Source organism: Fusarium venenatum, assembly GCF_020744135.1.
Source record: "Fusarium venenatum strain MPI-CAGE-CH-0201 chromosome Unknown EDB82scaffold_4, whole genome shotgun sequence".
Lineage (NCBI taxonomy): Eukaryota > Fungi > Ascomycota > Sordariomycetes > Hypocreales > Nectriaceae > Fusarium > Fusarium venenatum.
Window position 1 is genome coordinate 3,998,340 of NW_027072132.1, and position 13,272 is coordinate 4,011,611.

At 49.0% G+C, this 13,272-nt stretch overlaps 5 protein-coding genes across 5 annotated transcripts; 3 read left to right on the forward strand and 2 right to left on the reverse strand.

Moving 5' to 3' along the window:
- Positions 1-131: 131 nt before the first annotated feature.
- EDB82DRAFT_320997 (phosphatase 2A regulatory B subunit-domain-containing protein) lies at positions 132-2,434 on the reverse strand. The gene is made up of 5 exons (XM_025738338.2): positions 2,290-2,434; positions 1,904-2,239; positions 892-1,848; positions 544-842; positions 132-498 (listed from the first exon to the last, which is right to left on the reverse strand). The coding sequence occupies exons 1-5, from the start codon at positions 2,311-2,313 to the stop codon at positions 147-149; spliced, it is 1,968 nt and encodes a 655-aa protein (XP_025593109.1). The 5' UTR covers positions 2,314-2,434; the 3' UTR covers positions 132-146.
- A 1,986-nt stretch (positions 2,435-4,420) lies between these two features.
- On the forward strand, positions 4,421-6,594 carry EDB82DRAFT_321065 (RNA polymerase III transcription factor IIIC subunit-domain-containing protein). Its single transcript, XM_065607477.1, has 3 exons — positions 4,421-4,765; positions 4,817-5,231; positions 5,280-6,594. Exons 1-3 carry the CDS (start codon positions 4,511-4,513, stop codon positions 6,476-6,478), a joined length of 1,869 nt encoding a protein of 622 aa, XP_065463397.1. The 5' UTR covers positions 4,421-4,510; the 3' UTR covers positions 6,479-6,594.
- Positions 6,595-6,963: 369 nt separating this feature from the next.
- On the forward strand, positions 6,964-8,371 carry EDB82DRAFT_321055 (uncharacterized protein). Its single transcript, XM_025738340.2, has 2 exons — positions 6,964-7,293; positions 7,346-8,371. Exons 1-2 carry the CDS (start codon positions 7,108-7,110, stop codon positions 8,270-8,272), a joined length of 1,113 nt encoding a protein of 370 aa, XP_025593111.1. The 5' UTR covers positions 6,964-7,107; the 3' UTR covers positions 8,273-8,371.
- Positions 8,372-9,012: 641 nt separating this feature from the next.
- Positions 9,013-11,094, forward strand: EDB82DRAFT_321083 (Palmitoyltransferase PFA3). The gene is made up of 2 exons (XM_025738341.2): positions 9,013-9,294; positions 9,348-11,094. The coding sequence occupies exons 1-2, from the start codon at positions 9,141-9,143 to the stop codon at positions 10,844-10,846; spliced, it is 1,653 nt and encodes a 550-aa protein (XP_025593112.1). The 5' UTR covers positions 9,013-9,140; the 3' UTR covers positions 10,847-11,094.
- Positions 11,095-11,342: 248 nt separating this feature from the next.
- Positions 11,343-12,017, reverse strand: EDB82DRAFT_529851 (uncharacterized protein; the record flags this gene model as incomplete). The annotated part of the gene is made up of 1 exon (XM_025738343.1): positions 11,343-12,017. One exon carries the CDS (start codon positions 12,015-12,017, stop codon positions 11,343-11,345), a length of 675 nt encoding a protein of 224 aa, XP_025593113.1.
- Between the last annotated feature and the right edge of the window lie 1,255 nt (positions 12,018-13,272).

Here is a 13,272-nt window from a genome sequence, read left to right on the forward strand (position 1 = left end):
ACCACCGTCAAACACGACTATACAGCAATGATGATATTCGAACCTACTATATCCCATCTTGGTGCTTCGATTTTGGAAAGGGATCTGCGCTCTTTTTATCCAGGCCCGATGCACTGATGTATGTTGGATAGAGCTGTCAGTTTGGATTACCGGCTTCGAGCAGATCCTACTGAGTTGTCTCGTTCATGAAGACTGGGTCGGCCGTCTTGCAACTTAAGTGAATCGAGGCGCTTCGAATTGTCCTCGGTGGCGGCGTCGTTCTCGTCTACACGAGGCATAGGTGTGATCTGAGCAGGGGCATCAGCGACCCCATTGCCGTTGCTTTCTCTCTGCTGGTTCGCCTTTTCACTCAGAGCAGCCCATTTACGCTCGCGAAGGGCTTCGCGTGCCGCAGCACTGTTCTGCTGTTCCGTGTACTCATGGGAGCAGTCGTCAAACAATTGAGGGTTGATCTCCATAAAGAGCTTCATGGCATTATAAACCATCCCATGAATTGTTCTGTCCGGTTAGAATCATCTTTTGAGGAGGGGAGAATCAACATACCTGTTCCAATGACCCTTTGAGTTCTCATAGAGGGGAGCAAACATGATGGGAAGAATAATCTCCACATTATCGCTGACAAGGTTACAGAAATACTCATTGTTCCAGAAATAAAGGGCACGCTCGGCCACCTGGAAGTGAGGGCTGGCTACGGACTTGGCCAGCTGATGGAACAGAGGTTCTTGAACCTTGGCGAATTCTGCGGGATCCATAACCTCAAAAATATCTTCGACTTCGTTGAGGAACATGACCTCTTTTGTGCTGTTGACCTTGGGCCAATAACGAAGAAGTCCAATAACAACCTGCAATAATTTATTAGCCTATGCCGATAAGGGTAGGGAATCAACCTACATCTTCAGTTAGAGATGCGTCCTTTTCCAGGAATTGCACAATACAGTAAGCAAGCTGAGGGTGGTACATGCTCAGGCTCTTGGGTTTATGCAGAGGCAGTAACACTCTAGTCAGGAAGATCTTGTGCTCCTCCTTGAGGGGAAGAGCGAAACCGTTGATGATGGAACCAAGAATTTCGAGCAACTCGGCAATACCGTTGAATCGCTCCGTTTCGTAGGTGAATTGGAAAAAGACATTGTTGATAGATCGTCTAATAAAAGATCGAAGGTTCAGGAATTTTCCGTAGATGCGGTGGAGGGTGGTCTTTAGGAAGTCCCGCTCGCGGGGATCTTCGGAATCAAACAACTCAAGAAGCTGGAGGACGAAGCTGTGGTCGATGTACGCCTTGGCGATGTTGGTGTTAAAATCCTGACTCTCGATGAAGCGCAGGAAGAACTCATAAACGACCTGGATATGGGGCCAAGCAACCTCGAGGACAGGCTCATCCTCTTCAGGGTCGAAAGCCTCACCCTGGGGGTTTATTGGGGGCGGGATCGGGCGGAACAGGTTCTTGGCAAACATGTCGACAACCTTGGGGTACATGGGTTCAGTAATAACTTGTCGATTGTTGGCGACGTAATCCAGCAGCTCGTGCAAGGCAAGCCTCTTGATTTCTTTCGACTTCATGTCGCCGCTCGCATCGTTAAAGTCGAAAATGACGTTACACTGGTCAATCTTTTGCATAAAGAGTTCTTGTCGTCGGTTGGGGGGAACTTCGTGGAAACCGGGCAACTTCTCAAGCTCGCGGTGGGCTGAAATGTCGAATCTTGAGGAATGCTGCCTCTTTGGGGTTCGGAGTCCCTCTGGAATCGCATCACGGTTATCTATTCCTCGATGGATTAAGAGCGACTTCTGGCCTGCTTTGGGGGGAGCCAAGTCGTGCGGCATCGTCTCGGCGGCTCCTGGGGGAGGGATATGCTGCACAAAATCACGATTAGAGAAAGTAGAACGAAAGTGAACAGGATCAACATACGCCAGGTGTAGGGCTGATGACAACAGTTGGGGGCAGTCGAGAGCTGGAACTTCCACCGTTGGGGCTTGAGGCGCCTCCAGAAGCAAAGCGATCAGGGGCGTTACCAGCCTGAGTTACATTGGACAAGTTGGAGGGCTGCGAGGCGTTGCCGTGTTCGCCTCCATGATTAGAGCTGTTTTGCGGCTGCTTGTTTCGAGGATCGTTCAAAGTCGACGTGGAGGATGAGGGCGTAAGCACAGGTGACTGATTGTTGTCCCGTGATGAGGGAGACGCGGTACCATCCTTACTATCCTTGTTCTTCTTAGAAGACTTGTTTGGATCTTTCCCACGCGAAAGCTGGATACATGTTAATACAGATGAGTAACCTCAAGAATGGAAAGACGTACAACTCTCTGACTGAAGCGCTTCATCTTGTCGGACAACAGTGTATCGTGCGGAGGGGCGGTTTAAGACGCCCGCTGCTCAACTGTATGAAGCAGTGGGGCACCGGGGCAACGACGTCAGGGGAAGGGAACGTCGAAGAGGTGACAGCAGATGCGCAAGCAACTGATTCAATGCACCGGGGCAACGACGTCAGGGGAAGGGAACGTCGAAGAGGTGACAGCAGATGCGCAAGCAACTGATTCAATGCACCGAAGCGTTGTAGGGATGAATGATATTGATAATCGTTATTAGCAGACGATTTTTAGGCGAGAGAAGAGGGGCCGGTCTGGCGAAAGCGTTGTGTTGCTGTCGGGAGCCGGACGAAGAACCGCGAGTGCGAGAGCTGGAGGAGTCGAAGCTGAGGAGGCTGAAACAGCACCTAATGAAGAAAGACTACTCGAGGGAGCGAAATACGACGATTACTCTCATGCAGGAAGAGGACGATAAAGCACTGAACCAGCCAGGGCTGAGAATGGTATTGGACGACGGTGGGTTATCGTGCGGTTCAATTGATTGCAGTGCAGTGCTGGTGCTGGTGCAGGCAGGCTGGTACTTGCGCAGGAGTGGAGGACGAATGCTGGAACTGGGATGGGGGTTCTGTGCGTGTTGTGTTGTGCTGTGCTGTACTCTGCTGATGCTGCTGTGCTGTCTTGTCTTAGGAGAAGAATTGAAAGTCGAGATGTGAGGTAGAAGGAGAGAGAAATCACAAAGACGCGGCGTGGTCGAGATTCTCACGGCGGCTGCTGAGTCGAGCCTCGTTGTCGTCGTTGAGTGATGGGAAACTTGTCGTAGGAGGTAGGTAGGTAAAGGTAGTGATCGTTGGGCGCCGGCGAAGAGACAGGTTCTTTGCGGGGGGGAGCTCCTGTTGAAGGAAACGCGCTTCGATTATTGGAGAGGGGAGGTCGGGTCGGGTTGTGATGTTAGTGGAATAGTGCATTGGCCAAAGAATCACTAACAAATCTCCCAGGTGTGCCTGGTTCTGGATATGCTAACTGGCTGAGCTCTTACTGGACTGACCCTTACTGGGATGGTACTGGGAACGGGCGGTGAAACCAACTAAATGAAGGGCGCTACAGAGGTGCATTAGGGGATGATGCCCCTCCCAGGTAGATGGACCCCGACGCTCAAAAGAGTTGGTACGAATGCAATTTCTAGGATCAATGCGGACAATCATTTAGAAGATATTGGATATCATGCGACTAGTGGTTCTCAAAGTTGCATGTCTGTCTAGATATTTCAATGATCCTTGATACGATCATCTCAAAATCCTTGACATGAAATAGATCTCGACAATCTTCAAGTTCTGGATCTGCCAAGATGTGGGCATCAAGGGAGTTTAGTTGAGTGCCACTACTGAGGTAATGGAAGGTTGAACCAGTCACGCGGCCGAAATTACACTGGGCTGTGCAAGGGCACTTTTACTCAACGCAATACTTCACCTCAATATGAAGCGACTTTTGAGTTTGTTCTAGAATAAAAGTGAGGAGTTCTACGCCCTGGATTGTTTATTTTCACCACTTTCCTGGTTTACTAGGCAGGCCAATAGTGATGAGCTGGCAGCATTACTGGCAATAGATTACCTACAAGGCTTGGAAAATAGTACAATCATACATGGAGTAATTGGAAGCTGTACCCTCAATATGAAGCTCGAAAGTAATTGAAACAATCGAAAATGTACTTATACTACATCATGCAATATGTTGCCGTTTTAAAGTATTTATACATCAAACCTCCTGTTGAGGTTTCAAGGTGGTATTAAGCACAGCCACAGGAACAACTGTTCATCTCTCTGTACATCGCACTGTCTAGATCACCCCAGAAGCGTGATAGCCTACAGTGTGCATGGTATTTAACACTATGAGGATTACAGCCACATCATCAATATGCCAAGTAAGAATCGCGTCAACATCATATCGTGGAATAACTGCTAACAATGGCAACACGTTTTTGCAACTATTGTTAATATCATTTCTAGGAGTCAGCACAAATACGATACTTAGGTAGCCGACCCTTCTTGTTGTTCATCATTCTGAGACCTGGCAATATCAATTCTCTGCCGCACAAGGTTAGTGTCGGTGTCTAATTGAACCCTGGTTTGTTTTTTTTCCACATATCTCAAACTCTTATACAACTGAACTTACACTTACAGAGATCCAGGCTCAAAATATCGTCTCACTCCACCACATGAATGATCCAAAATTATCAACAGTAGCCACAATGGAAGTGGACCTATCATCGGATGAAAATGGCTATGATAGCCTGGACGACACTCAGTTCGAGGATGAACATGGTGAAAGAGCATCTGAATCTGTTCATCCAGATTCAGCTCCTCGATATTTGATACCCGAGCGTGTTATCGGTGCTGTCGAATTTCCTGCCTTTGTAGAAAACCCCGATCGAGCTGTCAAGGCGTTCGGTCGCGTTCCCCATCTTCAACATGCAAGAAAAACTTACTCCAATCAATCACTCATCTTGCTAACAAGATCCTAGGTCTTGGATACGGGAAGGAATTCGATCCCACTATATCTGGTGCCGGAAGACCCGTTCTTCAAACCCATCATGTCACATAATGCTCGTAGTCATGATGTCGTTCTCAAGATCACAGTTCCGAAAAGAACGGGACGGAAAAGGAAAAGAGGAACCGATGGACCTTGGGAAGGAGATGTAGAAGTCTCCGATGCCCAGGATCAATTGCCTGCAAACGACAAAGTCTCATCTTATGCTCGACTAGACGATCCCAAGGTACTACGTCGAAAAATGGAAGACAATGTTGGCAATTATCACGTCGATGCAGTGGGCGTAATCCGCAGTACTCATCGCTTCCGCGGACTTCACGACTTTTACTGGGACATGTCCAAGTCCGACTTTGCACAGCGATACGTTGATCAAGTTCTTCCCGGAGATGGTATGTCTTCTTGTTCCTAGTTTCTAACAAAATGCTAATTCCATGCAGTCGACAAGATGAAGGAGTTCAAGTTTCAACCTGGCGTCGACAAAGGCCCTAATGTCGATATTATCCCACCACCCATGTTCACACACATGAGTCTCCCTTTCAACTATCAATACTCACAAAACCCGTATGTGCGTGCTACCGAGGATGGTGGCACAATAAACACCACCGCTGTTAAGCAGGTCGGCTATTTCATTGGTGCAGAGGACCCTGCGCCAACTGAGCCTCAACTTCACCCTGACATGACCGATCCACGTATGGTAGAAATAATAGCTGAGCTCGAAGATGCGTTTAGGGAACGGCCTATTTGGACACGACGGTCACTACTCAATTACCTTGGGGGCAAGCTTAAGAACTGGAATGAACTCAAGAAATACCTGAACTACGCTGCTTACCAGTTCAAAGGAGGTCCCTGGAGAGATGGAGTGGTTCAATATGGCATTGATCCACGAACGGATCCTAAATATCGAATCTACCAGACCCTCATGTTCAAGCTTCCAAAGCAGAAGCGTGCCCAGCGGGGTCAAACGTGGAAATCACTACGCAAGGTCCAAATGGGGCCCCTGAAAGAATTCCTGGAAGAGCTTTCCGAGAGCCACGTCTTTGATGGCGACACTTTCCATACTGACGGAAAAGTATGGCAAGTCTGCGATATCACCGATCCTCTTCTCAAGGAGCTCTTCGAGAATGCCGCTATACGCCCTGAATGGGATCCCAGCAGTGGATGGTACCATGGCGGACTCTGGGCCAAAGTCAAGGCGATCACGAAGACGAAACTCGTGGCAATCCAATTCGACCGACATCTCACCAGAGAAGACTTTGCAATGACGCTGGAGACAGGTGATCAGACACCAGTCCGGTCAAACCAAGCAACATTCCACCTGCCACTTCCAAATCTACGACTTACAGATGAGGAGTTGACGCAGCTCCGGGGACGACAACCAACTAAAAAGAATAAGCACAAAGGTTACAGTGTACGAGTCAGAGATCCCAATGCAGGCCCCAAGAAGGCACCAGCTGAGGAGACAGCCGCTGTCGCTGCAGATTTGCAAGAGGAAGAGGCCCGTTTGCTGGAGGAAATGGGATCTGGAAACGAGGATTCTGACGAGGCTGACGAAGATGAGTCCGGTGACGATGACGATGGAGAGGGAGATATACCAGAAGGACTGGATTATGATATCGATCCGGAGATGTATGGATGACTTTTCATCATTACAACTGCTGCCACGTTCGATTAACACATATTGGCCGGTACTGTGTTTGTGTTTTTCAAGCGCATACGCTCTATCTAGGTAGCTGTTTGCAACAAACTCGCAGACATATGTTGCCTTGGTCAATGCCGATGTCAATAAATGACGCTTAACTGTTTTGTCATTCAAAGAGGCATGATTCCAAGTACGTTTTGTCTAGACAAACTACTTTACTTTGCGGTGAATGTTTGTTCGCCTCCCAAGCCTTTCCTCGCTGCCTAGATTCCTCAAGCAGCTCATTGACAATCTTATCACAATCCGCCCATTTGTTGAGGGGTCGACGATGATTCATTGCTCGTGCGCCTCATTCCCCTCTTGTGTGCTTGTTTGTTACCTGATAATTTTCTATCTCTTCACCGATAAATTCGTTCGCTTTCTTCCATCTTCTGTCACTACCTGCCACCGACAAGCACTTACCAACCATCGCCGTCCCTCATCAAATAACAAGCACTTACCCATTATCCCGTAACTGCATTTTCCCGTGCGGTCCCTGCACACGGAAACCTTTCCTCTTCCTTTGCGCCTCCTCGCAGTGACCAACAATTTTGTACCACAAAAATACCCCCGTCCAACTACGTAAGATGCCGTCAGGGACGCGTTTCGAAGGAGATTTCTGGTGTGAGCCATGCAACAAGATCTTCAAGACTTGGGAAGACCTACACACTCACAAGCGCATCATGCGAGTCAACAGCAAAAAGCACATCCACTGCAAGTTCTGCGGTGCAGATTTCCAAACTCAAGAAGTGGAGGCTACGCACATCAAGCAGGTTCGTTTCCACGTCTTTGCATCTCTTGAGCACTGCGCTGATTTCCATCTAGTTTCGTCCCCAGGAGCAGAACCTTCACTGTTCAGGGTGTGGAAAGGGCCCCTTCGCTCGAGTTGGTGGCCTTGTAGCCCATGTTCAGAAGGACTGCCCATGCCTCAACAACAAGATGATTGAGAGTACCCGCGAGAAAAAGATGGAGTTCTCAAACGCTCTTGTGGCAGCCACCAAAGAACCTCTCAAGAGCAACTATGCAGACTACATGCCATCTGCAAGGCCCCAGGTACCTTCAACCACTAGCTGGGTTACTGAGAATTCTGCTCGTCCTTTTGCGGCCGAGCAGAAGGAGTTTCCAACTCTTGCCGCCTCCAGCTCTGTTGCTCAGCTTCGCAACAAGGAGAACATCAAACAGAACGACTGGAACAAAGGGAAGAATCTGTTCCCACAGGCTCCTGCACCACAGCGACCTACCCAACAGCAACTTCAACAGGTCGCTACGCCCAACGCTCGGGCGGCTTACGATCTCTTGAGCGCCCACAATCCCGACCATCCCGACTTCAACGTCGCTCGGTACAGCTGCCAGTTTACCGGCAAGTTCAACTGTCCCATGGCAACTTGCATGAAAACCTTCAAGTCGGGCCAAGCACTTCTGGGCCATCTTCGATCTGAGGCACACTCAAAGACCAAGTACCGCTGCCCCTACTGTCTCAACACTTTTGGCTCCCTGACCTCCATCACTCAGCATGCCGAGTCCAATGGTAACAAGTGCAAGATTCGTGAGACTGACATCTACCGTGCCTACATGGATCAGCTGCTGGGTGGCATGGTTGATGTCAAGAACGAGCAACACGACGATGGTACCGTCAAATATGAGGTGGCCAAGGACTTCAAGCCCCGACAGGAGCCAGTTCAGGAAGAACCCAAAGTCAACCCCAAGTCTTTCGGAAGAGATCCGTACAAGCATGAAGATATTCACTGGTAGATGTTGTTGCATTAGTGCATGGAAAATTTGATGTTGCCCAGCTTCAAAGCGGCCATGAAATGTAATAGCACAGACAGCTGAGCGACAGGCTCGGGACAGGTAGCTAAGTGACTGATACAATTGACACCACGATTAGTCCTTCTTCCGTGCAAATCTGAACTGAACAACTCAATTGTGGTAAATATCGGTAAAGTTTAATGCAAGTCTGCCGTGATGCAATCCTCTTGGATGTAGTAACCAGGGATGCTTTGTCGTACCTATGCACAGCAGCCAGGGGTGATGAAACTCAGCCATTGAAATGGCAAATGACAAGGAAAAATAATAATGAACTGCCTAATTCAAATTTGGAAGATGGAAGTGAGCAATATATCGTCTTACACTACTGGCTCTTTCATAACATCTTTGTATCAGTGCTTCTTATAGCGGATGCTGAACGGGTATACGCGTTGCAGAGGCGGAGCGGGGCCACTACGTTGGATGTGGAACCAATCGCCCCTGATGACCTAAGCTCTACTTTAATCCATTGACAGCAGTTTATAATTTGCCAGCTTATTACTTTTATTCTTCGACATAACCGATTAATGATTTTGTGTATTTCGTACTCGATTTAATTGCGGTATATAGAAACGACACGATACGAACCGTGCCCCGTCGATTCATCCACCTGGCCTCGGCATCCGATCCGCTATCGACGACGGCTTCACCCGGAAATCGACTAAACGATAGATACCCCTGTGTTCGCTACGGTCCAAGAACGATATGACAAGGCGTTTCGAATAGAAATTTGAACAATTATCGAACGAGAGATCAGCGCAGAAATAGCTGGATTGGTTCCAATACTACAGAAATCACAACACAAGCGAGCGCAATGGCGTCGGCTCGTAGGTGGGCGCGCAAAGCCGAGCGGTGCTGTTGTACATTTGCGACGTACTTTCCTTTGGCCTTTGTATACAGCTTGACATCATGGGCTGTGTGGGTGGTTGTCAATATCGGTAGCGTTAGCACGAAGAGCGCTTGGATAGGTATGTTCGGATCACCAAGTTAACCCTAAGAGTTCTGTCTAACAGCTTCACAGGTACCGGCTCTTCCATAATAGGCGTCGCACTCTATCTCATGCTCAACTGGTGCTACACCACCGCTGTCTTTACACCTCCAGGCTCGACGACAAATGACATGGGCTATGGCCTTTTACCGACACAAAATACACCCCAAGGCACTTCTTTTACAGTCAAGAGTAACGGCGAGTTTCGATTCTGCAAAAAGTGCCAGGCTCGCAAACCCGATCGTGCTCACCACTGTTCGACATGTCGACGATGCGTCCTCAAGATGGACCACCATTGTCCTTGGTTAGCGACATGTATCGGGCTGCGCAACCACAAGTCCTTCCTCCTCTTCTTGATCTACACATCTCTTTTCTGCTTCTGGTCATTCGCCGTGAGTGCATGCTGGGTCTGGTATGAGGCGCTGAACGATCAGGAATACATCGACACTTTCCTGCCCGTCAACTTCATCATGCTGAGTGTCATCAGCGGAATTATTGGACTTGTGGTTGGCGCTTTTACATCATGGCATATTCACTTGGCTCGATGTGGACAAACTACGATCGAGTGTCTCGAAAAGACACGATACCTTTCGCCGCTGCGCAAGACGTACAACTCTGCCCACAACCCCGCCAATGAAGTACCAGAGGCTGCTCGTCAATTTGTCGACTTTCACGCGAATGTTCTACCCGGTATCACACGTCCCGAGGAAGGCGAGGAGCGACGAGAGATGCCCCGATCATATCCCCCTGATGGTTCCCATCCTGTTCAACTTTCATACGCCCAGCGCGAGCGGGAACAGCGACAAAGACGATACGAGGAGTACCTGGACGAGCAAGACTCCGAAAAGCTTCCCAACGTCTTCGATCTTGGCTGGAAACGCAACTTACTGCACCTCTTTGGCCCCACCCCCGCACTATGGTTCTTCCCTGTCTCCAACACTACAGGAGATGGTTGGACATGGGAAGCAAGCAGCAACTGGCTGGAGGCTCGCGATCGACTCTCAGCTGAGCGAGAACAACAGCGAGCTCGTGAGGTGAATGCTGGCTGGGGTTCACCGAATGATATACCTGATATCCCCGAGCGACCTTCAGGCGCAGGAAAACATTACTCCCCTACCCCAAAACTTGCAGGTCCCAAGACTATGAGCAAAGCTGATCGAGTTCTTGGCCGTGATCCCAACCTATACGCCGATGCAACACAAGATGTACCCATGCAGCGTCTCAGCCCTCGTGGTCGAACAGTGGATGATGAGCTAGCAGACCTGGAAAGCGACGATGAAGACGGTTTCCTCGACGCCAATAACCCTGATAAAACAGAAGGTGGAAAGCTCAGCCCAAGCTTCACGTCTGACTCCCAACGTCGAGACGATGCCGAAGCGCGCGCTCTAGAGGTCGTTACCAACGGAAACTGGGGTCGCGGCGGTGCGAGCGGTATGCTCCGTAAGGGAAGCTCACAGAGCAGCCCCAGCAGAACTCCCAGCAATATCAGCCGCTCAGGGACACCCAAGTTCCAGGACGAAGGCGTTGACTAGAAAGTTGTAGGGGTTTGTGTTTTGCAAAGCGAATGAGAAATGAGCGAGGTTCCTCGATGTCTAATGTTTCTTGTCATGAGATGTGGAGTTTCTTTGTGCCGGGTATTCTATTTTCTTCTCTGGTTTGATATTTTTACCCTCTTATTCTTGGTACAATTTATGTTATATAACTCCAAAATTACTGGGATCTTACTTGGCCGATCATGTGTAGGAATCTGACATATCCAGTGCTAGTTATGTCCCTCAATCGTATGTATTCAAGGGTGTATATAACGCGCTCGCCAAGCGTGACTCGTGTGATCTGTGACAACTGCCGACTGGAGATCGTCCACGTTTACACGATCTACAACACCGACATCACCAACCCCTCGACAATCGCTTACCGGTCAATGTTGCACTGTCGGAGGGTTTTCACCGCCAATCTCAGCTCTATAGCCAGTCATTATGACAACCCTAGGGTATGTTTCAACGCCTGGCACGCCAGACTTCCTTGCTTTCAGAACGCTGGGTTTACTCCCTCGTGGTCTAGATTCTCGGCGTGTGCCCGTAGCAGAATACCGGGCCAACTTGCAGCGGGAAACTTGTCGTCATTGGGCCAAGTAAGACTGTCCACTTGTGGAATCTTCTTGGCCTGCTTAACCACGGCGTCACCCAGAGCCTTCTCGGGGTCAAACCTCGGCAGGAACCCCTCTATCTCTTTGCAGTACTCGTCAATTCCAATGCTTCTTCTATACTCTTCGGACCCAAAGTCAGATCGGACAGCCAGTCGAATCAAACGAGACAGTGGATCGATACGCTCTGCTATCCCGGGGGATGTATGCACTGCAATGGCCGTCCAGACTTGATGCGCCTCGGTCTCCGAGTAGCCATGTTTGATGAGATGGTCTTTCGCGCAATCAGCGGAGCATATCTCGAAGCGCTGCGTGCCGTTGTAAAGGTGACTCGCTCCAGCATCGTGGAGAATAGCCGCTACGAAGAGGAGCCCAATCTGCCCCTCAGAGACAAAGGGAGAATCCTCCTTCTTGGCAACAAATCGAGCCAGCAGATACACCCGCAGAGAGTGGTTCAGTATGGGGACAGGCAGTGCTTCCCTAGCGAGATCAAGGGCTCTCTGACAGGCAAGGTTGTTAGGGACCTTGTCAAGGATCAGGGCGCTTATGTCGGATGACATAGTGTTTTTCGTTAAGAAGTCGTCGTTTCGAAATGGTTTAAACGACACGGTGATATCTCATGCTGGGAACTTCGGGACTATCACAGTGGGGCAGAATACTACATGGCCTAACCGCTGACAAAGCCCAGAATCAACAACAACATGTTTGATTACGGTCATTATCCCGATTCAGATATCAGGATGGCCTCATTCCAAATGAAAAATCCCCCCCTTGTATGGCACCAACCATCTCTTACAACGCCGCACACCCCCCCAAAACGACGATCTTGTGGATCAGCGCTGGGAAGGGGGGGACCCTGCGGGGAAGACAAGATGAACCTGGAATGAAGAATGTCAACGTTGCTAATAGTGCTATAGTGGTGAAGATGAGATAAACCTAGCGTCGTCATAGGGGACAGTGGCAGTTTTAGTTGTGGAGGTTAGTCTGTTAATCCTGAGTCGTAAAACAGGGGTTCCAGACGAAGCTATACAGACGAACTAAACAGGCATACGATTCGCGTGACGAGAGATGTTCGTCATAATTTGAGGAATAGTTCATTTCTTAGTACCCCTCTATTACCCCTTATCTTTAAATGCCTTGAAGATCAAGGCTCGTTCGTTGTCCATCTCCAAATTTGCGGGGTGACAGGTATGTGTACCGTATATCATGATTTCCCTACGCCGATCTCGTTGTGACATTCAAGAGGCCTCAAGCCCACATTCTGCCGGTCAGTAAAATTTGGCCTGAGATGTCATCTCTGGTGAAACTTGAGACGATATGAGGTGTACAGTACATTTCAACAAGAGTCACAGAGAATGAGAAGTTGTGGGTCAATAATAAAATGCTTTCAGCAGAATAGAGACGTTTCCCAAGTGTTTGGTTTCCCCTGCCTTGTGCCGATCTATAATACGTAAATCCGGTTTCCCAGTGCAATGCTAGTTTCCTGACGCTCCCAAATCACGGCCAAGCGTGGTGTATGCAGACTCCTTTTTTTCATTCCCGTTCCTGTCCCTGTCCATTGAAGCGGCTTCCGTGCCACAGTAATAATATAAACATAGAATCCCGATAATGACCAACACCATCCACGCTAAAGGGGGTATTTGTCCTTCTTTAAGTGTTTTTGTTTTCATACGCCATGTTTCAACAAAGGAAATCGTTGTGTACCAAATGGTACTTTGAAGGGTTATTCCAACGCTTCAACCCGTTCTTGATGTAAAAAGAAAAGAAAGTAAGACAAAGGGCGCTGGTTCCCGTCATCATCAAGTCACAGATCCC